General features: G+C 32.3%; 1 protein-coding gene across 1 annotated transcript in view; it reads right to left on the reverse strand.

Annotated features, from left to right (window-relative positions):
- Nucleotides 1-27,107, reverse strand: part of LOC145287829 (acyl-CoA dehydrogenase family member 10-like) — a 116,429-nt gene that overhangs the window by 28,961 nt on the left and 60,361 nt on the right. The window contains exons 9-15 of the mRNA XM_080135735.1: nucleotides 26,096-26,277; nucleotides 23,922-24,072; nucleotides 21,590-21,735; nucleotides 18,066-18,239; nucleotides 16,146-16,343; nucleotides 12,939-13,102; nucleotides 573-713 (exon numbers count right to left, since the gene is read on the reverse strand). Coding sequence (XP_079991861.1) covers nucleotides 573-713; nucleotides 12,939-13,102; nucleotides 16,146-16,343; nucleotides 18,066-18,239; nucleotides 21,590-21,735; nucleotides 23,922-24,072; nucleotides 26,096-26,277 — 1,156 coding nt within the window. The remainder of the gene's footprint in view (nucleotides 1-572; nucleotides 714-12,938; nucleotides 13,103-16,145; nucleotides 16,344-18,065; nucleotides 18,240-21,589; nucleotides 21,736-23,921; nucleotides 24,073-26,095; nucleotides 26,278-27,107) is intronic.

Below are 27,107 nucleotides of genomic sequence, written 5' to 3' on the forward strand. Positions count from 1 at the left end.
GTAAGTGAAAATAGGGTTATAGAACAAACTACTTAGGAGACTTAGCATACCCAGGTCTTTAATCCATACCATTAATGATGATGCACAAAGATAAGGAATTTAGATTTCAAAGTCAGTTTATCAAGGTTATCTTAAGTACTTCCATTTTTGGAAGTGCAAAAAAAAAAAAAAAAAAAAACAATTAAATCTTGACACAGATACTACTTTGATCTGAGCCGAGAAAATTCTAAACATTAAAAAAATGAGTTCATGTGGCATTAAAAATTTTAAATGTTTTTCTCATTTAAATAATTTTATAATGTTTTGCTAAATATATCAGGGGGGTGCATGATTAGTCAAATAGCCTATGGAATCATCAATGATGAATTTAGATCAATTATGGTAAGTTACACACAAAAATATTGGAAAAGATATGAAAAAACATTCCTCCCATCTATGAGTAAAATAACAACTTGCATTCATTTAATTGTATACAATAAATCATTAACAATGGATACAGTGCTTCGGCATTAAATAGCAAAAAAATTAGGATTGATATGCCATTAAAACCAGACAAATATATCTTTACCTACCTCAGGGGCAAAGAAACAGCGGCCAGTCTCTTCACAAATAAATGCATATTCAACATTAGTGAGTCCAGCCCCATATTTGACACCAGGGTCAGTTTCCAATGGAAGAAATAAATTCCACAGACCCTCCGATTTTGCTTTCACCTGCAGAAAAGAAAAGATAATATTGTTTTCGGAATATTTTAAAGACATTTCAATATTCTTATTTCTTTTTCTATATTTTTTTTATGCATATTGTGGTATTCTTGCATAATTTGACCCGAATTCTTGTGAAGTCCTGTTAAGCATGGATCGGGCGAGATTTGCAATCATCGGTGTCAGCCAAGGAGCATTGTTCAAATGTTGAAATGCTAACTCGACTTTTTATTTCATTTATTTAATTTTTTTCTGTTATGTTTTTAGTAATTTTTAAGGTGATATTAAGGGGATGAGGGTGACTTTTTATTTTTCTGCTTAGTTAATTATTTATTATTTATTTATTATATTTTTTTAATTGAATTTTTGAGAGTTTGATTAGCCAAAGAAATAGCGCTATCTAAATGGAAGCAGATGACATTCGAATTGGAAGAAAGTGACTAAACCAACAATAAAAAAAAAAAGAAAGAAAAGCTGACAAACAAATATATTTTCAAACTCGCCAAACAGAAAAATGACAGGCAAGAAAATAAATCTATACATGTTAGAAAAAGAAATGAAAACATCGATGCAGACAATCTCATATTGTCAGGAGAAGAAATGAGGTGCAACAATTGTTGTAAATGCAAATGTTTACTTAAAAAAAAGATTGTGTGTAATGGATGGTTTCTCCTGGAGATGTACAAATGGACAGTGCCACCAAAAGAATTTGACTGAACAACAAGTCTTGAAAATAAAAAAAAAACAAGAAAAAAAAATATGATTACAAAAAAGAAAAGAAAACAAAAAAAACTTGTACTTACATCTAACAATTATACGGTTAAAAATCTTTTCTTGGAGAAAAAAAAACTTTCTGTTGATAAATATTTTGCAAAAAAAAAAAATTAAATACTAAAATGAAATAAACATATTTTCATTTTTCAAGGTAGTTTTTTTTTGTTATTTTTGATTATTTGCATTTGTATTTTTTTCCGTTTTTTTTTTTTTTTTCATTAGTCTGCGTCTGTTACAACACTTGGCTGACACTGATAATTGTCGGTCTCGCCCGATCCATGCCAGACAGGAATTCAAGAGAATTCGGGTCAAATTATGCAAGAGTACCCATATTGTTATTACTTAAACATATCACCATGATTAATTAATTTATTTTTATTTCGGACTACTAGTCTCATCTTTATTAGTTGTTGTTTTTCATCTTTTATTGAATTGTTTATTAACGTTTTGGCCAACTAAATTAGTTGGCCAAAACGTTGTGAATAAACAATCCAATAAAAGATGAAAAACAACAACTAATAAAGATGAGACTAGTAGTCCGAAATAAAAATAAATTAATATATATAATGCTCATCTCAAAAAATGAATTCCAATTAAGGAATAATATATATACACCATGACTAATTTATGATTTTTTTTCTTTCAGATTATTAAAGCATCATGTATATCATCCTGCAATATTCTCACACTTATTGACCCCAAAATCACCTTCTTTACTCACCAGAAAGAGAATCATCTTCCATCATGATAATGCTCGTTCTCACTTAACACTCTTAACCACTAAAATAATTTGATTGGGAAATCTTGCTCAATTCTGCATATTCTCCTTCAGATTATCACATTGCAAGGATTACAAAACCATTTAGATGACCTTACATTAACATTACAAAAGGGGATTGAACATGATGCATTTATAAGCTCGTTAACAGATGGAATAAAGTCATAGTGAGCATTAGGTCATTTTTATTATTAATAAATAATAATTATGAACAAAGATTTCCAAAGATGCCCAGTTTTTCTTTTCTGGATTTTTGAAATAAGGATTGATTATTCATGTTATATAGATTCTTCAGACTACTGTTCTCATCTTGAGAGTTATTTTCCAACCTTCTTCAGGTTTATCTTGTTAAACTCTGGAATCTTTCTGTCAAACTCAGGAATCTGCACAGAATTTTGTAAGAAGTAATTCATATTGATATTTTGAGTGTTGGCTGCACTGATAATTGAACCTTCATCTTTACAACTGAATTTTACCAAGTACTTTATCCAATATGCCACGGGTCCAGAAGTCCAAAGAATCAAAATAATACAAACACTTTTTCATTTTCAAGAGAAAATTTTAAATTGGCAAAATTTTTTGCACCGACCTAATACTTTTTCTATATATATATATATATATATATATATATGTATATAATAAAGTAAAGTCAATCAGTTTGTGTATTTTTCTCATGAATAACCTTTTAGTCATCAATAACCTTGATTCTGACGAATCAATATTTGATTCTAACTAGCCATTACATTCTGCTTAATAAAATGTAATTTGACTTCCTGTTTACTTGTCTCCTCGCAAGAGCAGAGTTCAAAACAAAATTGGTTTTTAATGTGGGGAAAATCCAGCTCCCCAAAAAGTGACACTGGATTGGAACGCAAGTAAAAATTGCCTCAGTCTAGAAGGATTTCTCCTTCACTGATTGAGAACAGAAAAATAAAATACAGTATCAGAATGAATACTGTACTTTGCTTCTAGCCAAAAGACCAATGTAATTAGAATTAATTCTTTCCACAAAATAATTTTATGCTTCTTAAAAAAAAAAAAAAAAAACTGTTTTAGCCCATTATAATTTTATCTCTGTTTGGAGGAGAAAAATAATTTTTTTTTTTTTTTGGGGGGGGGGAACGAGACATAATTGTGCATTCGTCTATTAGAGTTACTTCCCTTCATTTGATTGATTGATTGATTGATTGATTGGTTTTACGGCATATCAACCTATGTGATCATTTAATGCCGGAGTTCTTTTTTTTTTTTTTTTAACTTTTTTATTGGGAGGGGGGGAATGACTTTTTCAGCCTTTCCTCCCTTTTTTTATAAAATTGAACTAAGAAATTAAATGTTGTATTTATACATGGATGTGTATATTTGGGTGACTTTAAATTTCCTTAAATTTTCTTATATAAATTTACTTTCCTTAGGTATGCTAGAATATTTGCTGAGTTGACCTTTTCAAAAAGGTCTTCCATATTGCTTTCTGTATAATATAATTTTCTAGTTGGGGCAAGGTCATCACACCCAACTAGGATATGTTTTACTGTGAGTGTCTCCTGGCATGGGATGCACTCTGGCGCCGATTCTCCATTTAGTATATAAGAATGAGTAAAGTTGGTGTGCCCTATGCGCAGCCGAGTCAGTATCACATCTTCTCGGCGTGATCTCTTGATGTCCGGACATCGTTCCTTAAGTTCAGGTTTGATTGAGTATAATTTGTTGCCCTCTTGCTGACTCCACCGCAGTTGCCATTTTTCCTGTATGTATGCTTTTATCTGGGGTCTAAGATCAGTATGTGGAATCTTAAAATTGTCAGTTGGAAGGTGAGATCTTTTTGCAGCTATATCTGCCCTGTCATTGCCTTTGATCCCCACATGGCTGGGGATCCAGACAAGAATAATGTTTTTAGTAGTTGAAAGGATATTGATTTTTTCTATTAATTTTGTTGTTAGTGGATTTTCTTGTTTTTGATTTTGTATAGATAATAGGACTGATAGAGAATCTGTGAGAATGATGAAGTTTTTGGTGGTTTCCTCTGAAATTATGTTGAGTGCTAGATCGATAGCTATAGTCTCTGCAGTGAATATAGATGCTTCATTTTGAAGATTTCTCTTCATTGTGGTTTTATGGTACGTTGCTGCACATCCAGTGTGATTGTTGCTTTTAGACCCGTCTGTGTAGATAAAGGTGTAGTCTGAATATTGTAATTTTAAATGTTGAAGTTCGTCGTGGTATTCAATAGGGTTTGTGGTAGATTTGGACTTTTTGTTTAGGTTGAGTTTTATTTCAACTTGTTTCATGGTCCATGGGGGTGTTTTAGGCAGTATGAAGTTGTGAATGCTGGAGATTGGAATTTTCGATTCTTCAATGCTTTCCTTCATTCGGAGCCCGAACGTTTTGATAGTTTTTCTTCTCATGTTAAAGAGTTCTTCATATTTAGGATAGAAGGTACATTGGTATGCAGGGTTGTTTGGGCAAGACTTCAGTTTCAGTAAATATTGAAGGGCTAACTTTTCTCGCCTTAGATCTAGTGGGGGTTCGTGTGCTTCCGTGTATAGACTGTTCACGGGGGAAGTTCTGTATGCTCCTAGGGCCAATCTTAGGCCAGTATGGTGAATAGGGTCTAGGCTTTTTATATATGATGTTCGGGTTGATCCATATATGAAACAACCGTAGTCTAGCTTTGAGCGAACTAGTGCTCTGTAAAGTTTAAGGAGTGTTTCCCTGTCTGCACCCCAATCGGTATGTGCTACCACTCTCAAAAGATTTACAGCTTTGTTACATTTTTTTTTCAGATAGTTTATGTGTGGGATGAATGTTAACTTTTTGTCAAATAAAATCCCTAAGAATTTGTACTGGTCAGTAACGGGTATGGGCATTCCTTCCATGGTTAGGACAGGATCATTATGCATGTTCTTTAGTTTGCAGAAATGCATGCATTTCGTTTTTCTTTTGGAGAATCTAAATCCATTCTCTTCCGTCCATCTCATTACTTTGTTTAAGCACAATTGAAGCTTCCTTTCTATTATAGATATATATCTAGATCTACAGCATATTAGGAAGTCATCCACATATAGGGAGCAATCTACCCCAGGGTTAAGGTTTTTTACAATGTTGTTAATTCGGATACTGAACAGGGTCACTGACAGTATACTCCCTTGAGGTACTCCATTCTCTTGTTCTTTCAAGTCCGAGAGAGCTGTGCCAACCTTTATTCTGAACCGTCTATTTTTTAAAAAATTTTCAATAAAAATTGGCATTCTGCCTTTTAGTCCAAGCGCCTTCAGATCCCTTGTAACACCGTACTTCCACACAGTATCGTAGGCTTTTTCCATGTCAAAAAACACTGCTGTTAAATGTTCCTTCCTTACAAAGGCTTCTCTGATGAAGGTTTCAAGTCTGACTATGTGGTCTATTGAACTTCGGTTTTTCCTGAATCCTGTTTGAAATTCTGTAATAAGATTCTCTGTTTCCAGGAACCAGATTAGTCTTTTGTTTATAATCCTTTTCCATGGTCTTACAAATGCAGCTTGTTAGAGCTATTGGCCTGAAATTCAATGGATCTGAGACGTTACTTGATTGGGATTGGATGTTTGAGTTTTCAGATTTGGGGATTGGTATTATTGTGGCCTCTTTCCAGGTCTCGGGTACGTTTCCACTGGACCATATAATATTGAAAATTTCAAGTAGGTATTTCATTGAGGTTTCTGGAAGTTTTTTGAGGATTTCATATGGAATTTCATCGGGCCCTGTAGCTGTGTCATGGGATTTGGTTAGCGATTCTTTTAATTCAGGCAAGGTAAGAGGTTGGTTGTATTTTTCAGTATTTTGTGATTTAAATAGAATTTTCTTTTTCTCTTCCTTTTCTCTAATCTTTTTTAATTTCTCTGTTTGTCTGTCACATGATGAAATTTTTGATAAATTATCTGCCAGGTTATTGGAAATGTCTTTTTGATCGGTGTATATTTTGTTGCCTTTAGAGATGTGGGATATTGGTGTACTACTACACTTTCCTTCTATTTTCCTCATCATGTTCCAAACTGTTTTCGCCTTGGTATTCACATTAATTTTGGATGTATAATTTCTCCAAGTTGTTCTTTTGGATTCCTTTATGATTCGTCTGGCTTTTGCTCTGTTGTTTTTGAAGAAATCCAGATTTTCGCTTGTTGGATACTTTTCGAATTTTCTCAAGGCAGCTCGTCGAGCTCTGATGGCTTTTCTGCATTCTTTTGTGAACCAAGGTTTGTTGTGATTGTTGGTTTTGGTTGTTTTCGGTATGGTATTATTTGCTATGTTTGTCAGTGTTTTAATGAAGTAGTTCAAATGGTCATCTTCATCATTCTTTTCGATAATTAATTGGTTTTTGCACTGTTCCTGGAAGTCTTCCCAATCCGCTTTATGTAGGTTCCATTTGGGTGTTTTTTGTTCAGTGCTAGTACTTAGACTTTCCAGGATGATTGGGAAATGATCACTCCCACAGGTGTCATTGTGTACTTTCCAGTCATAGTCCATATATATGGAAGGATCACATAAGGTAAGGTCAATGGCGGTGAAAGTACCTGTTGCTGGGTACATATAGGTGTAGTTTTGATTATTAAGGAGGCATAGATTATTTTTATTTATTATGTTTTCTATTTCTTTTCCTTTTTTATTTGTTTCTTTACTTCCCCATATTACATTGTGACTGTTGAGATTTCCTAGTAGAAAAAAGGGTTTAGGGAGTTGTTTTATTAATTGAGTTATCTCAGTTTCATTGATTATATCTTTTGGAGGGATGTATATTGAGCAAAGTGTTATAGTTCTATGTAGAGTCACTGAAACTGCAATTGCTTGCAAGTTTGTGTTTATGTTTATTTGTCTTTGAGGGACTTCATTCTTCACAAGTATTGATGTGCCTCCAGAAGCTCTGTCCGTATCTTTATTTATGTAGTTGTAAGATGTGTAGTGTTTTATGTTGATGGTATTATTTTCTTTCAGAAAGGTCTCCTGTAGACAGACAGGTGCTGGGCTCATATTTGTTATTAATAATGTGAGTTCATTTTGGTTTGCTTTTATTCCTCTGATATTCCATTGTAATATTTTGTTCATCATTTGGAATTGTGTTCAACTTCCATCGTCTCCAATCCCTCAAATCTATTTTCTGTCGGAGTCCCTGTTCGAGATATAGATCAGGATCTTTCTTTTCCTGTTTTTGTTTGTTTTTGTTTTTTTTGTCTGGGGGGATTTTTGATTCTTTTCTGGCTTGTGATGTGTTTGATGGTTGTTCGGTTGTTTTTGTAGAAATGGTTTGTGGTTTTGTTTCTTTTTGTGGTTCAGTAGTGTCTTTACTTAATATTATCCTTGGATTGGTTGCAGACATTGCACTATTCATTTTCCTCATTTCTTCTAATAGTTCTTTCATTTCCTTTATTAGTTTGCTTAGGACATCAATTTTCTTGTCAGTTGTATCCGTTACATGTATATGACCATTTTGATTGTTGATTGGATTAGTTTTTTTTGTTGCATCTGCATATGTTTTAGTTTCGATGATTTTCCTGGCCTCTGGGTAGGATATATTCTTTATATGTTTTAGTTTGGTCACTTCTTTTTCTCTTTTCCATATTTCGCAATATCTAGAGCCAGCGCCATGGTTTCCCAGGCAGTTGGCACACTTGAAATCTTTTCTGCAGTCAATGTGTGGGCCACTTTCTCCACATCTTCCACACACTGGTAATCGTGTGCACCGATCTTGATGGTGTCCAAACTTCTGGCACTTGAAGCATTGGAGGGGGTTTGGAATATAAATTTCTACATTTATTTTCATATATCTGACTTTCACTTCTTTGGGTATGGTGAGGGAATCGAAAGTTAGTATATATGTATTGGTATCGATTTTCTCGCTGTTTTTTTTAATTTGAACTCTGCGAACATCTAACACATTCTGTTTTCTGTAAGTTTGTCCTGATTTCCTCCAAGGGACAAAGCGCAAGTTCGTGGCTTTTCACTACTCCTTTGCAGGTATTTAGGGTTGGATGTCTGTAGCATTTGACTTTAATGTTTTCAAATAATTTTAGTTTCAATATTTCTTTAGTTTGTTCTTCGTTATGGGTTTCTATTAGTAGGCTGCCGTTAAATTGTTTTTTAATAGACTTTGGTTTTAGAGTTTTAAGATTTTTTTCAATTTTAAAAGGTGATAGTTTGCTCAAAGGAGTTTCCTCCATTGATTCTATTACTACAAATGTTGAGTTCCTTGGTTTTATCGTCTCTTCGTCAGAGCTACTGATGTCAGAGACATCAGAGTGGGTTCTCTTTGGGTGGTTGGGTGGTTTTTGGGAGGAATAAGCCATATATTTTGTTTTCTTTTTTCGTCATCTTTGTTCCCCACCCACCTCGGAGTCCTATTTGGGAAGAGCCTGGGGGGGAAACCCATTCGCCCAGCCTCTACAGGGATACAATGATGATATAACCGACTTTGGTGGTATCATAATGATTATCTGTTCTCTCTTGATATTGCTATGGGATCTGTAGCAATCCTGAGGGGTTTACAGCCTCATCATCGATATTCACACCTAATCGATTGACCCTCAGCCACCGCTTTCCATCATATATTAGGGAGTAGGGTTATTTGTGGGAGAGGGGGGATGTGTTGTATTAGTAGTGAGTTTTTGGAATGGGCAATATATGGTGGGGCTTGGCGTGACTGGCCGATTGGTCGGATCGGGCCTCTCCGACCGCCCGTCTAATCGAAGTAAGGGCCAAAGTAATGTGTTGCGGTGCCTAAAACTCTATGTATCCTGGTTTAGGTTCGCTCAATCACCAGGATCACGTCCTAAGACTTTACGGGTAGCAACCCACGGCTAACTGGTTGCCCCATTGAGGGATTTTTACCCTCTGCAGGGGGGCAGTCGGTTTGTTCTCATGCCCTACCGACAGGGCAAAAAAATAAATAAATAAATAGATAATTTAATAGAATATATTTGTTTTCTTTTTCTTTCTTTTTTTGTTGTTTCGGTCAGGGTGGACCTGGGAGCAATGGCAATTAAGAGGTGGCTCCACACTCCCCAAGCCCGTAAGCCGGACCTCACCATCGGATGTAGTTTAAAGTCATATCCAGGACCGGGAGTAAGGTAGGAAAAAATAAAATAAAAAGGGGGTGGGGGAATAGGCTGTTGTTTTTGGTTTTGCAGAACATAATTAAGTTTTACAAAAAAGATCAGAAAACAAAAAAACGTCAATGTAGGTGCATTTCGTCTCAGGAAGCCATAGGGCAACCTGATCTGGTAGCACCAGTCCCTTCATTTGAAACAAACAAATTTGTTTTTATTTTGTGTATTGATATTCATATTAAAAACCCGTTTTTCTATTTATTTAAAAAGAAAATACAACTTTCTTATATATTCTTTTTTTTTTCACAACAAAAGTAAAATGAACATATTTCTGGTGGACATAGTTGATGACAGTATCACGTGACACAAGCAACCAATGAGAAAATTTAGAAGATTGTCTTTTTAAAGCTTTTCCAAAAACCAAAATATCAGCAGTAGCAATCTTGTTTTGGAGCCGGTCCAAAATGTATAAAAACGCATGAAACATTCTTTCTTACCTTCTTCTCGCTTTGACGCCACGCGGGCACTCAAAAATCACACTTATGCACACGCGCACACATTTCCACATTTTCTAATTAATAACAATGAATCACTTTCCTCACAAAACTTTTAAATAAGGCAAACTTCGCCAGTTAAAACACCAACCTTAAAATAAAGACATTATTTTCACACAAGGCTTTTACCTTCTAATCTTATTAATTTCACGGAGGACTTTCATCTAACATTCTAATCATAATGACTTTGCAAGAACTTTCACTAATTGGACTTTTGCTCATTCATCTTGTTAAAAAATAAATGCGATGCATTTTGAACAAGAAAGAGATGTCATTTTGTTTTATTCTTTTTTTTTATTATGTTAGGAGCAAAGAGATTTAATTTCACTTAAACTTCTTTTCCTTTACAACGTATATATTTTTGCTTAAAAATTTTTGCCTACGAAACTCCTCTATCAGTTTTTAGTCTACAGACATTAAACTTCATATATAAGGTATTTGAACCCATGCAAAACTCTATATTTGGGTTTTAGCCTCGGAAAACCAATACAAAAGTTAGAAAATTTAAAAAAAAACGGTGAAGATTGAATGCCGGCATTACGAATATGCATGCATAACATAGTAGCTATTGGTTCATATTTTAATTTTTAGCCTTGCAGCAAACATATCTTCATAGCTCAGTCATTAAGAGCAGAGGAAAAAATAAATTGTGAGATGAACGTTTTGGTTTCAATTCTTGGTGGTGGCACACAAGTCTTTTTTTTTTCTTTTTTTAACTTTTGAAATCATTACTATATATTGGGTCAAATATATTATAATAAATACAAAATCTGCATCAATCAAAATATCATATTTAAGCATATTTTACGATCGTGCAATGCCAGGCGCCCTACTAGTACATAAAAAAAAAAGTTTCAAAAGTAGAAAATCAAAACAAATTGCAATTGAATACATTACATTGGATTAAATAAAATTTGCTATTGAATACATTACATTGGATTAAATAAAATTTGCTATTGAATACATTACATATGGATTAAATAAAATTTGCAATTGAATACATTACATATGGATTAAATAAAATTTGCTATTGAATACATTACATATGGATTAAATAAAATTTGCAATTGAATACATTACATATGGATTAAATAAAATTTGCAATTGAATACATTACATATGGATTAAATAAAATTTGCTATTGAATACATTACATATGGATTAAATAAAATTTGCTATTGAATACATTACATATGGATTAAATAAAATTTGCTATTGAATACATTACATATGGATTAAATAAAATTTGCAATTGAATACATTACATATGGATTAAATAAAATTTGCTATTGAATACATTACATATGGATTAAATAAAATTTGCTATTGAATACATTACATATGGATTAAATAAAATTTGCTATTGAATACATTACATATGGATTAAATAAAATTTGCAATTGAATACATTACATATGGATTAAATAAAATTTGCTATTGAATACATTACATATGGATTAAATAAAATTTGCTATTGAATACATTACATATGGATTAAATAAAATTTGCTATTGAATACATTACATATGGATTAAATAAAATTTGCAATTGAATACATTACATATGGATTAAATAAAATTTGCTATTGAATACATTACATATGGATTAAATAAAATTTGCTATTGAATACATTACATATGGATTAAATAAAATTTGCTATTGAATACATTACATATGGATTAAATAAAATTTGCAATTGAATACATTACATATGGATTAAATAAAATTTGCTATTGAATACATTACATATGGATTAAATAAAATTTGCTATTGAATACATTACATATGGATTAAATAAAATTTGCTATTGAATACATTACATATGGATTAAATAAAATTTGCTATTGAATACATTACATATGGATTAAATAAAATTTGCAATTGAATACATTACATATGGATTAAATAAAATTTGCTATTGAATACATTACATATGGATTAAATAAAATTTGCTATTGAATACATTACATATGGATTAAATAAAATTTGCTATTGAATACATTACATATGGATTAAATAAAATTTGCTATTGAATACATTACATATGGATTAAATAAAATTTGCAATTGAATACATTACATATGGATTAAATAAAATTTGCTATTGAATACATTACATATGGATTAAATAAAATTTGCTATTGAATACATTACATATGGATTAAATAAAATTTGCTATTGAATACATTACATATGGATTAAATAAAATTTGCTATTGAATACATTACATATGGATTAAATAAAATTTGCTATTGAATACATTACATATGGATTAAATAAAATTTGCAATTGAATACATTACATATGGATTAAATAAAATTTGCTATTGAATACATTACATATGGATTAAATAAAATTTGCAATTGAATACATTACATATGGATTAAATAAAATTTGCTATTGAATACATTACATATGGATTGAATAAAATTTGCTATTGAATACATTACATATGGATTAAATAAAATTTGCTATTGAATACATTACATATGGATTAAATAAAATTTGCTATTGAATACATTACATATGGATTAAATAAAATTTGCTATTGAATACATTACATATGGATTAAATAAAATTTGCTATTGAATACATTACATATGGATTAAATAAAATTAGCTATTGAATACATTACATATGGATAAAAAAAAATTTGCTATTGAATACATTACATATGGATTAAATAAAATTTGCTATTGAATACATTACATATGGATTAAATAAAATTTGCTATTGAATACATTACATATGGATTAAATAAAATTTGCTATTGAATACATTACATATGGATTAAATAAAATTTGCTATTGAATACATTACATATGGATTAAATAAAATTTGCTATTGAATACATTACATATGGATTAAATAAAAGGGTCCAATTTGAAAATTCATGTAAGTATCTTGAATTCAAAAGAATTACAATAGCCGAAACATTGTGCGAATAACATCCAAAATGAGAACAGTCAATCTTCATCTCAAAACTTCCGAAACATAAATCATCTTTTGATTGCAGAAATAATCCAAAAAGCACCGAGATGAAAAAAACTCCTTACCTTCAGAGTTTCAATGGGTTCAAAGGGAGACCACCGCTGATCGGACTGGATATGACGGATGAAGTCCTTTTCAAGAGGAAGAATGTTCTGCGAAATAAAATCTTTTACCCGTTGGTGGATATCCTGTACTCTCGGGGACAGATTCTTCACGGACACCGGCATGGCTGTTTCAGAAAAACAGAATAGCATGAACTCTTAAAAACTAACTAAAACAGAGATTGATTGATTTAGAAGCAAAGCAATTTTCCAGTGAAAGATTTGAGTCTTCTTTATTTATGTTTTTTTTTTACATATACTTTTAAAGGTTGAAAAACTTCCAAGACTATACGTATTTATATCATGTGCATTTCATCATCTTTATATCTTATTAATATGATTATTGCTAGGCTTGAAACGGGATTACACAGAGTAATTTCCGTGGTCAGGTTTTGAGTCTAGCCATAGCTACGTTGACAAGCTATGACAGTTAAATGCACATTCATCCATGAATAATTATTTATACCAATTCTATTGAATTATAAAAGTGGCCTTATTTGTCTCTGTGTGTAGAATAGTCTATCAAACTATTCTGTCAATTTTTGGTCTACAGATTTGAAACTTGATATGTAGGAGATTCAAACCTATGGAACAACTTCGATTTGTTTTTTTAGCTGGTAAAAATAGCTGCTAAGTGGTCAAAATTTAAAAAAATTGGAAGTTGGCAAATGTAAGTTAACTAAACATGTTACTTCTACTCATGCACAAATATACATTTATATCTTTCACAAGATTATTTTTTTTTAAGTTTTTAGATGTGTCTGAACTTAGCTCAGATGGTAACAAATAATGCTGGAGAGCTATATGTTTTGGTTTCAATTCTAGTTAATGACACCCAAGTTATTTTATTTTTAACTTTTGAAATCAGTATTATATATTGGATACAATATCAAGATCAAAGTGTAGTATCTGTTCTTCAGATGCTGCACTTCTATTTCTTGTTCTCTTTCGGTGGAGGAGAAATCCTTCACGACTGAGACAATTTTTATTTTTGTACCTTTTCTCCACGTTAAAAAACGACCCTGGTGTCTAACTCTGTCCCGTGGGGAGGCATAGTAAATAGGTACAATATAACAATCAGCGGAAAATTAGCTCTTCAATAAAACAAAATCTGCATGAATATCACATTTAAGCATATTTTACAATCAGGCAATGGCAGATGGCCTGGTAGTATATATTATATATATATATATATATATATATATATATATATATATATATATATATATGTAAACACAAGATACATAAGGTATTTGAGAACATGTTTTATTTTTACTATAACAGGAATATTAGTTGAGTTTATATTTTTTTATATTTCCGAATTATCAATGACCGTTTGGTTTAGTTGTTTTTGTTTTACGGCATATCAACCCTTTCAGGTTATTTAATGCCGAATCCAAAGATTTTGAAGAAAAAATTTTTAATAGAATATATTTGTTGTTTTCAAGTCGGTTTCTATTTAACCCATAGTTGAGACCCTAACAGGTACTACCACTCCGGGTCAGAGTGAACCTGGTAGCAATGGCAATTAAAGGGTAGTTACACACTCCCCAAAGCCTGCAAGCTGAGGCCTCATCACTGAATATAGTTTAAGGTCATATCTAGGACCTCAATGACCGTTTCTTTTGATACATGGTTTTCTTTTGCCATTGATCTTAATCTTTTAGGATTACCACCAATGGTCTGCTGTTGTTGCTAAATAAATTCAGGTGTTCTAATGCAATCAGTGCATCTAAAATATCTTGTATGTTTTAATAATAATGATACTCTTCTATCATAAGTTTATTGTAAACTTTGTAAATGAAATGTCAAGTGATTTGTAAAAAATGGTTCTATTTCGAAATTGTCATCTTCAGTCTTTATAGTCACAATAACTGTGCATCTCTTTATTTGTTGTTATAGGGACTGACTTGGATAATTTTGAAATATAGAAAATATAAAGTCAAATAATATTCCTGCTATCGTAAAAATAACTTATGACCTTCAATACATTACACACCCTATATATAATTATATATGTGTTAGGTATATTATATATTTTGACTGAGCACATCCGCGCAAGTAGGAAAGATATCAAGACCTATGAGAACAAAGTCTTTAGGCAATTTCTAAAATGTATTGATATTACAACTGGTTTAAATAATATCAGGTAAATAGTAAAGTAAAAAAAATGATATTAAAACTTTAATGACTGATTAATATATAAAAATAATTAACTTTTTAACATATTTTAATGAATTTATAAAATGGTCTAAAGTCTTTGTGAACACCTTGTATATCGTATTGAAATTTAATGCCAAGGTTTTATTGCCAACTCAATCTCTGCATTCTCGAATAATCTGGGTTTTGTTTTGTCAGACAAGAAAAATCAAAACAAACACAAGACAACCATCAGCATAGATGTGGTAATCCTACAGAGTGACAACAATCCAAAAAAGTCTGGTGGTATTGTGAGATACTGCTGAGGTGTTCTGGGTTAGTGATAATTGGTAGTTCAGCCCCCAAACCATGCCGAAACCAAAAGTCATCATCTGATGAAGGCTATGTTGGAAGCAATACTGCTGTCCTAACAGTATAGACATTTTATCTGTGTGTGTGAAGTATAGTTGGAGGATGATTATCTAACCAAATTTATAAAACGGAACAAAAGATATAAGGCTAAAATTATTAATATAAATATAATTAAGTTATTTTATTTTTAACTTTTGAAATTACTACTATATATTGGATACAATATAATAATCAATGGAAAATTCAATAATACGAAAGAAGGCTAAAAGGCAAACTAATTAGAACAATCAATTAATAGAGATATAATTTGATTCAATATATTTTGTGCACTTGTGGACTTTTTCAAGAATGCATTTTGATAACAGAGACAATATTTATACATACATTGATGTTATCGAAGAGTGACAAATCCAAAAATGCGAGACAGTAGTATAGAAGATACTGTTAGGATAGATGTTAAACAAGAAGTTGGGAAGCGGTGGGTGTTAATTTTCAGATAGTTGTCTAGTTGAAATATTTTTTGTAGTAAGTTTTTCGAATACAGAGAGGGAATGAATATAAAAATTATTGGAGAAGCAGGATTAAGGGAAAGGAGTCTGAGAAACCAAATTTTCAGACAGTTTTATATAATATAAAAATGAAAAATAAAAAGAAACTTACATGGAACATAGCTTTCATTTAATTTAACAGCTGACGTTGAAAAAGACCGTCTGCCTAGAGGTTTAGCTCCAGACAAAGGTGAGTGGGGATTTGGAGGAGTAGAAGAAACTTTCTCTTTTTGAATTAGCTGAAGGCCCATCTCAGCTAAATGAGTCACATATTTACCACTGGCTTCAGCTTTGGGATTTGTCCCCTGACCTGAAAAATGCAATGTGTATTAAAACATTTTAACAACATGACCAAGGACTAGTTGTCTATCTCCTTCTCACGGCAGGAAGATGTAAAAAATGAGATTTGAAAAGCCAATGCCCTAAAGGAAGGGCATTCTGACCAGAGAAAAAATACCTGGACAGCCTCATCAACATTCACTGATAAGGACAGCTAAAGCAATTAGCAATAAACTCCTTATTAAAGCATGGAAAAGTAAAGCCTAGGAGGCTGGACCTCCTAGAACTCTACAAAATTATATAGATCAGTCAGCAGAAAAAAAGCAAACTCAACAATGGCTCAAACTCTGGTGCCTTTGGGATTGAGGATGTATTCCATTTGGTGCAAGTGTGCAAATGTACAGGTAAGGTTAAAGCGAGTTTCAAACTGATATTTTTGAGATGAGGATTGAGAATTTACGTTATTGGAACTATAATTCTCAGAACGTTTCCATCAATCTAACCTTTGATTTTCTTCAGGTAAATCTTTTCAAAGTTTGTACTTACTTACTTGTACTTGTGGCATTCACCTGGGATGGATTGAGCCAGCTCCAATGGTGTTAACTGCATCTCATGTCAAAACCATCTACCCTCATCAGTTGGCAGCATGATCCAACCATCCACAGTTTCAGCAACGGACACCAAAAACGCAAGAACCAGACACGATCTCTATATCTGCTTTGACTGTCGCGAGCCAAGTCTGAAGTAGATACAGTGGGTGCCACCAATTAACAGACAAACTCATTCCCAATCAGCACAGTACATGACCGGACCACCAGAATCTCCTTTTCAACAGAGTTTCCTCCAGGCCAAGGATGTTACATCTAGCCTGTATGATCAAGTTAACAAAACTGCAAGAGAGGACGCATTTCTAGCGAATATTGTACACCAAAAATCACGTAAATTAATCAAGTGGTTTTATTTTTATAAAGGAAATCATTTCCAAACGTATTTGAGTTTTTCCAATATCCTCCTTCTTCATGTTAAGAATGACTTTCTAAAATAACACAAAATTTAAATTATTTGGAGTTATTGCCCTTGTTTCTTCAACCTGTTTTTAAGATGCTGTCGCAAATGTTGCTCGTTGTTTAGCTATAAATTTTGATTTTCTTATTTAAAAATAAATAAAACTATTTGATCAATATACCCGAGTTTTGGTGTACAATATTTTCTTTCTGTCACAGGTGCATAGATCATACAATTTTTTTTTTTTTAATATAGAGGGAATTCTTGACAAGCACCACGATTTCTATCTAATCTAGAGGAAGGGAGATAACTCACTAGATATTGCTGTAAAGAGGATTTGGTGCTTCTTCCTTATTGGAGTGAAAATCGAAATATTGGATTTCAAATTAATTATAAATGAAAATAGTTTTGAAAGACAATTAGTGAATATTGAGTTTTGCTAAAAAAGAAGAGTTTGAATCATCATGTTAAAAATTTTCTTAAGTTAATTATTTCTACCACTTTTTTTGTTTTGTTTATAGAAAAGAACAATCTTTTGTAGCAGAACAACCTTGCTTTTTGGACCAAAGCAATTAAATTTAATAATTATTTTTCTACCTTATCGTTTTTCATAATTTTTGGATATGTTCATTACTGTGATATGACAATTAAACAGATATCACTGATTTTACTTGAAATTCAATATTTCGAATTTTGCTCTAATAACAAAGAAGCACCAAGGATTTCTATTGAATAAGGAAGAACTCACCAGATATTGCTCTTTTGTAGACGCCTTGTAAAATGGCTGCATATCTGAAGAATGTATACACTATGTAGAAATTCCAGTTTGTTATTGGAGGCAGATTCATAGTTTTCGTGTATTGATCCAGGATTTGCTGTATGGTTGGAATACCGTACTGACTCACATCAACATCACTTATTCCTGGATAGAAAGAAAAAAGAAAAGGAAAGATATAGAAAGTCTTAAATCAATGTAGATGGAATACTGTTGCCATATCTGGGCAGGAGCTGCCAAAATCATGCCTTGACAGAGTACAAAATAGACTTTGTGGTTTAGTGGGGGATGCCCTTTTCTCTACCCTGCAACCTCTCTCCCACAGAAGAGACGTTGCGAGCCTATCTTTGTTTTATCGTTATTTTCATGGCAGGTGCTCGTCTGAACTCCAATCCCTGGTCCCCCCTTGCCAATCTTTCACGAAAAACACCCGTCTAGCTGAATCCACTGTGAAAAATTTCCCCCACTCTATATCTGTGCCTAAATCAAAACGCGGATTCCATGAACAAATCTTCTTTCTTAGAACTGCACGCCTGTGGAACTCTGTTCCGTCTGCCTGCTTCACTCCGGACTACAACTTGGATGTCTTCAAGTCCAATGTTAACAAATTCCTAATGAACCGCCCCCCCCCCTAATTAAACATTTCATCAAATCTTCACACTAACGTAATGTACTTGCAATAACCCTTATCTCTGAGTGGCTTCCGGGCCTTGATAAGTGGTGATCACTGTAAAAAAAAAAAAGATTTTTATTTTTTTTATCATTGTTTATGTTCATACTGGGACTACAAAAAAAGGGTTTCATAATCTACTCCCCCCCCCCTCCCAAGATACGCACATAGTAATCTATAACCGGCTAATTTAGCATAATAGTAAAAGTGTTTGTTAATGAGTTGGGAGATCAGAGTTCAATCCATGATCGAATCATACCAGAGACTGAAAAATTGGTGACTGCTGCCCTCTTGCTAAAAACTTAGCATTATAAGAGGAGGATCAAGGGTAAGTTGAATAATCCTAAAAATGAAGTGGTGTCCTTAGTGTAGCAGTTAATTATAAAAGGAGCCTTCAGATTGCCCTTAACTATAGTCGGCCACATAGCTTATACTGGGTAAATCAACATTTGTTTTCTTAAGGCATTTTTTCTATCTACTTTAATCAATCAAAATACATGTTAAAATATTCCTTAGTTTTAGTTGTTTTTCTATATATTTTCTATATACAAGATGTTCTAGAAGCTTTTGGTACACTTAAAGTCTTTATATATGCTGAACAATAAATGGTAATAAGATGAAAAAGGTATAAGTTTTTTGTAATGATTTTCTTTTCCAGGTGCAGTAATAGCATTCGCTCAATTTAAAAAGGTGTACCAAAAAAAGAAATCAATTTAAAAAGGTGTACCAAAAAATTGTTCAGCATGCATTTTGCAAAAAACTTCTGAAAAGAAACATCAGAAAAAGAGTCTATATTGGGAGGAGATGGCTAATTCATGAAGAATGGATGTTTGTGCCCAACTAAGGGAACAGATGATACTGTCAAGCAAGATTAGTCTGTCACCAAACAGAAGCCCCCAAAATCAATCAAAAGATCCAGCAGCATTGAATGTGACCATCCATTTTTGTCTCCATTCCACTACAGATTGGAGGTTTTCATCTAGTGTTTCTGCCATTTCCTTAGATGTGTTCATTTGTTTTCCTTAGATGTGTTCATTTGTTTTCCCCTCGTGCCTGTTATAAAGAGAGGTGTCATCAGCAAATATACCCATCTCAGAAACAATTTTATCAGGGAAGTCATTTATGAATATTAGGAATAATAGAGGTCCAAGGATAGACCCCTGAGGTACTCCCGCATTTATATCATCTTGTTTAAATGTACGACCATCGAGGACAACCTAGATTTTTCTCTTAAGAAGGATTTAATTACATTATGTATTCTTCCAGTGATACCCTATGTTACCTTTTTGTTTCCTATCAGTCGGGTTTCAAGTTCAAGTGTCGGTGACTATTTATAATACGCACATGCCACCCTTGGATACTTGTTTCTATGATCGTTGTCACAGTTGTTTTGTTTACTTCCTCTCCAGGAGGTTAGACACAAGGTCAGGCATGGGTTGATGAAAGTGTTTCTGCAAAATTAATGGAATTCAAACTGGGAATGCACAAATTTGCAGTCTGTTGTAAACCAGTTAGCCACCATCACCTTCTAATCCATTGATATTTCTATGGTAGGTTCTCCTTCTCAGAAAATATTTACATCAAAAACTTGTTTAGCTAAAACAACTGTAAATAACTACTAAATAAAACTTCCATGATCAAAGTATTTTTCCAAGAACTACCATATAAAATAATACCATGGAGCTGCTTCCCTGCTGACTACAATATGGTTGTTTTTCAGTTCAATGTTACAACCTAAATAGCAATGCATCTGAAAAATTAATATTTTCTTCTAGCTAACTAGTCTTTTACGTAATTTTTCTGTATGTGTTATTTGCAAACAAAAATTGAAAATCTACTCCATTTTTTTTAATGAAATACTATATCCAACCCAATATTTCTTTTAGTACTCATCTGTGTTAATTAACCAATGTGATCTTTACATTTTATACAAATACACAAAATTTTGCATAGCATTAAATATCTGCTAGATAATCAAATTTGGCCCAGTTTCAACCACCACCTCCAATTGTCAGCATTTTTGGTGATGGGACAGAGGTTGGAGTTTGGTTGCTAGTGCTGGACTTAAAATGAGTAAAATTAACTCAGAACAGTTTTGCATCAGTTGAATATACTCTTATCAATTTTTTCTACAAATACCATTATGGCAGGTGTTCCTCAGAATTGTCTGATCTATTCCCTGCTTCCTTTATTTCAGCTCTTTTTACTTGTTGGTTTAGTGGTCTCTGTTAATTCGCTATTTCAATAGCTCATTGTAATACAGCTTCCTATTCCAGAAGATTCTTTTCAAGAACTGCAAGGTTGTGGAACTCTCTTCCTGCTCACTGTTTTCCTTCTACCCACAGCCTTGGTCTTTTTGAGATTTAGGTCAATAGGCATCTATTGTCTTTGCAATAAGTAGTTGTCATTCTTGTTAGTTCCTTACATTAAGTGGCTTCATGTCTTGTCTGGAGCGATTGCCATAAAAAAAAAAAATTGAAATTTAAAGAATTTTGCTTAGTGTCTAGTTACTGGATAAAATCTGAAATATTTGAATTTTCAAATAAGAAATTATGGCCATATTTTGTCCCCTAAAAACCTTTTCAAATTCTTACAAAAAATTGAATTTGTAGAATATTATTTGATCCCTAATACCTATTGTTAAAATTTCACAAAAATCGAAGGTATCTGAATTTTCACAAAGGACTTATGCCTTCTTTTAAATCCCTTTGTGCCAAAATTTATAATGGTGGTTAATTACAAGTGAAACCTGAACATACAAATATATAAACATCTACACATAATTTCATCTAAAAATATATATATGCACACACTAAGCCTTACTAACCTTGAATAATGGAAAAGTTTGATGGCACATAATACAAAAAACAACATGTTGCTAAATCAGTAAGCGGATCTCCAAGAGTCGAAAGTTCCCAATCAATAACTGCCAAAGCATTCTGATCAAGTGAGTCAAAAATTATGTTATCCATTCTGAAATGAAAAAGAAAACAATTATAAAAACATGGCAATTTTCTAGTTCTTTTTTTTATTTAAATTTGAAAATTAAGAAAGAAGCCATTGAAGCCATTGAAAAGGCGATTTTTTTTATTTTGCTTTTGTGTTAAATTTTTCAGAGACGTTTTAGTTATTTCTGTCATAATAGTAAGAAATGTTACTAATGTCCGTTAACATGCCTGGTGCTGTCATATATAACCTTGATATAATAAAATGATGCGTTTGAACTTGGTCTATTATTAGTAGAATGGATAAATCCCTAGAAATTAGTTCTTAAAAATATCAATTAAAGTAATTATTGAAATGTTTAGACTGTGTTTTTAGTATATTTTTTATACCAATATTCTTTGTTTAATTTTATTTTTGTTTTCTGAAACTAAAAAATCTATTAAAAAAAATTAATTTTGTTCTTTTATTTTATGGATCTAACTAACTCTAGTGACATCAGATTGTCTTTTTAGATTCTAGGAAAAATTTAATAAAAAAGTAAGCCGAGCATTCAAGGTCCCCCTCCACAAGTAAAAAATTTATTTCACCTTGACTAATATTTGTGCAAAATTTTTCTTAAAAATCCAATGCATGGTTATTGAGAAAAGAGCAAACAAATGAACGGATGAACGATTTGAGGGTAATTTTCCCCTATAATGGCTGCTAGGGGGAGCAACCAATGTTATCTTGGAAAATCTGTTCTGGCAAAAATTTACTTTCACCATGACTAATGTGTGCAAAATCTTTTAAAAAATTCACAATCTGGGTATTGAGAAAAGTACGAACAGATGAACGGAGGTGAATTACGAGGACCTATTCCTCCTTTGTTGGAGGACCCCAAAAAAAAAGACAAAATCAAGAAAAATGCAAAATCAAAAGACATGCAACACATCTAGACTGGTTGAAGAAAAAGCGCAAAAGTTTAGAATAAAAGGAAAAGAAAGGAAGGCGGGTGTAGCAAATAAAAAAAAAGGTCTGTCAGATTTTGTTTTCTCTTAATCTTTTGAAAATATATGCACTCACTTTCGTGCTAAAAAATTCTTTTTAAACTTGAAGACATCTGGCAGCAAAGTCATTAATAATAATACTAAAGTATTTTATGTTAATATTTTACTAAAATATTTTATATTAATACTAGCGGGGTGGGGGGGGGGTACCCGGCGATGCCCGGGTGTTTGGAGGTGTGTGTTGTGTCAAATAAAAAAGAACCAAGGCGGGTGGGGGTCGAACCCAAAGCCCTGAGGCGAAGTTTGAAAATAAAATCGGCCAGTCAGAATGATTTAGTGAAAGATGTTTGAATTTATTTAAGAACCAAATTGACAGGTGCGCGGCCGGAAGTCGTTGAGCGTTACGACGACAATGTAGGTTTGTTTGTTATAAGCGAAGTAAAAAAAGAAAATAACGTTAACAGTAAGTGGGAAAAAAAACACAAAAAAAACTAACGTAAGGCAAACGAATGATGAAAACAAAAACGAACACGTGAAAAATGGCTTAAATAAGCCTGTTTCGATATCAAAATTTTAAAAAATCGAAAAAAAAAAAAAAAACACTTCACACCACGATTCGAACCCAAAATGTTTAGATAATGAACCAAGGCCTTAACCAACTGAGCTAAGGCGACGTTCACGAAATTTGTTTGGTTTTTCAACTATTTAAAGTAAATCAGGTCACGACATCATCTGACGCATGCGTAGAATCGGTCATTGGCATGAGAGAACCGTTTTTGTTGCCCCTCCCCTGTCGAAAATTGTCGATTTCGGGGTGAAAAAGTTAACGTTTTTGGCCAATTTTTCGATATTTTTCGCGCAAAAGATGGAGCTTTGATGTGATACAGAGTTTGTGAATTTTCATCGCGTCTGTCGAAAGTTTTTAGCAGACATCCAAACATACACACAAACATACATACATTTTCGCTTTTACTAAAGTATTTTATGTTAAAATTTTACTAAAATATTTTATATTAATATAAAATACTAAAGTATTTTATGTTAATATTTTACTAAAATATTTTATATTAATATTGACACTAAAGTATTTTATATGAAAAAATAAAATAGGATCAAGAATCATCCAATTGTCAAATGTTGTTCACGTTTAATCCAATGAAAATTCATAGCTATCATTCATCCCCCCACCCCATCTCCAACACTGTCACTTCAGTCAAATTAACCTACCGAAAATCTCCATGGATCACTGTTGTGGCTTCATTTTCAGGAATGTTGTCTTTGATCCAATCCATTATTTGTGTCATGGCTGGAATGTCCTGAGTCTTGCTTACTTCATACTGTTTGGCCCAGCGGGAAAAATTCCTTTTAATGTAATTACCTGAGAATAATAATAAAAAGGTGGGTTTTTTTGTTTTGAAAGATGCACAACATGCACAGACATATGCCTATTGTAATAGAAAACAAAGAAACAAACTGTTCAAAATCAGAACAGAATCAAATTAAGATGGTAGATCTTGAACAAAGAAAGAACTCAATACTCCATTGGATACAGCTATTTTAATAATAAAAGCTTAAAATATGTTTACTGCAGTTTCACAGTATTATCAGTAATTAGAAATGCCTCCACTTAATACCAGTAAGAGACACTTCTGATGATCGGTGATATTATGAAACTGCAGTAAAGTGTTAGACTAAATAAATTTTATTATTTATTATATATATTCAAAATTTAACGGTTTGAAAAAAAAAAAAAGTGTTATATTTTTGACTCCCAGGCATTGTCAAGTAACCTAGCAAGGCACTGCGATTGTCAATTGTTATTGAATAATTCTCAATAGGGAAGATACTATTAAATATTGGAAAAATAAAGTTGCAATAGATTATTACCGGGTCAAATGTTTAAGCAAGATAAACAACTTAGCAATGCAAAAACATATTTACAGTTAGAATTTATAATGAAAGATTTAGAAATTTTAGTTAGAAAAAATATTTTAGAATTTAATTATAAAAACAACGGGAGAACCTGGACAATACTGACTGACCTGGATCTGAGAATCAACGAAACAAATAATTAGGTTGTGTATACACTAGTAGTCAGAGTTGAACAGTCAGAGAGGGGCAGTTAGCTGGCCACCGAGGAGAGAGCTGACAGTCTCTGGATGTCTAGGAGAAGCTATTGGGCGCACGATATAGCAAAATGTAAACTTCAACTTTAGAATTTTAGAAGCAATAACAAATAGAATTTAGTATCAAAACAATGACTTTGAATAAAGTGACCTGAGTAGTAACATCAGAGAATCAAACAAAGAGTTTGATTTATACACGTAGTCAGTTAGTTTCAGTCTGAGATTGTGAGAGTTGGCACAGGAGAAGATTGTCTCTGCATTTGGTAGCTTTTGATGAATGTATCACCACAATAGTGCAAAGACTGTGTCAAGATATTGTCACAATAGTATTCCAAATTATTATTTGAAAGAAATTTGGATTATAGAAAATGAACACTGGTTTATTTTCAGCAGTCTCATAATTATCACTTTCTTTATTTTGTCCTCATATTCTGTGACCGATGTGTCTGACAAAGGGGAAAGAATTGCTGCTTTCTGGGTCAGAATCTATGTATACAGCACTTATCATTGGCTAATTTTTGATCTTGAAAGTTTGTTTTTTGAATCTTTTTATATCAAGTGGCCTCATGTTATGTTTGGAGCAATTTCCATAAAAAAAAAAAAAAAAAATACACTTCTGTGCCAAAATACACACAGTGAATGTATGCTCACACAAGTTCACAGGTGTATAAACGGGTACCAGCCTTGTTGAGAAGTGTAACCGGTGATAGGATCATTCAGGTAATTAGTTCCACTAAGAAATTCTAAAAAGAAATATGTTTAAGCACTGCATAAATGTACAATACAATGTTGCCAAGAAAACACTACAAAATTTATACAGAAAAAAAACTGCAGACATATAGGGGTTAAAACCTTCACTATAGTCAATTTTTCTTTAATTTGGCTTTTTTTAAGGGGCAGGGCCTTTTTTACCTAAAAAATGTATATTCGCTTTTGAATTTGGCCTTCTTTCCTGAAAAATTTGGTTTCAAACATTTATTAGTCTGACAACCCTGCCCCACAGGCGCGCAGTTCTAATAAAGCTTTGTTTATGGAATCTACGTTTTCTTGTGTGTGTGTGTGTTTGCTTTAATTATTTTAAATAATGTTTCCGAAATTCTACCATATAAATTCAAAAATAAACAAAACAAATCTTGGTAGTTAAAATTGAGTTACAATATTCTCTAAGAGGTCTTTTTTACTTTAAGGGCTCTTATCAGAGTCTTATATATACTTATGATAAGTATTAAAGAAAATGTGGATCTTAATTTAAAAAAAAAAAAAATTGTACCAAACCTTTTTTTCCATAATCATCAAGACCTGCTTCCGTGACATCAACTGAATGAATCTTACATAAGACATCGACTACTTGCGAATAAATTTTCTGCCGTTCAAAATCATGTTTCTCTGAGAGGAGGGGTAACTGATAAACGGAACCGCGTACCAAACTCATCAGGTAAAAAGGGGTTCCCAATACACTGGATTCAAAGAAAGACAGAAATATTACAAAGTAGAAATTTTATGTATTTTTTTTTTAATTAAGAATACAGTACATTTTGGCATGTTCACATATTTACCCACTCAAATGCGTACTGGTTTCAAAGTCCTCAGACGTAAACAGTGTAATTGAATTTGAAGACTCGGCCATGTAGATCAAAACAAAAAAAATGTAAACTAATTTTTCAATAAACATGTTAATTAACATTGTTTTTTTTAATATGTTTATTTACAGAAACATTTTTTTAGAAATAATTAATATTGAAAGTAAAATATTCATTTTAATTTAATAAAGTAAAATAAATTAGATAAATGGATATGCTTGATTATGACTTGGTGACATGACATACTGACTTATCTCCCCTTTTTTTAATTTAATAAAGTAAAATAAATTAGATAAATGGATATGTTTGATTATGACTTGGTGACATGACATACTGACTTATCTCCCCTTTTTTTAATTTAATAAAGTAAAATAAATTAGATAAATGGATATGCTTGATTGACTTGGTGACATGACTTATCTCCCCTGTTTTACTCATATTTTCATTCTCATCAATGGTGAATCAGGATATTACGATAAAACAGATTTTTATTTTTAACCAACAGGCCGCCTGGTCTTGCTCGGTCTTAAAAAGAATAAAAATATGACTGGATTGAAGAAAGAGTTATGAATTTTACTAGCATCGGTGCCCGGCGTTGCCCGGGTGTTTGCAGGTGTATGCTGAGCAAAAGAAAAATGGTCATTTTTTTTTTAAATTTGACCCCTATTATTTCCCCTTAAAATGTATTGTTTTGGGCTTCCATCACG

This window comes from Euprymna scolopes, chromosome 1 (genome assembly GCF_053919585.1).
Source record: "Euprymna scolopes isolate OS-2025 chromosome 1, ASM5391958v1, whole genome shotgun sequence".
Taxonomy (NCBI): Eukaryota; Metazoa; Mollusca; class Cephalopoda; order Sepiida; family Sepiolidae; genus Euprymna; species Euprymna scolopes.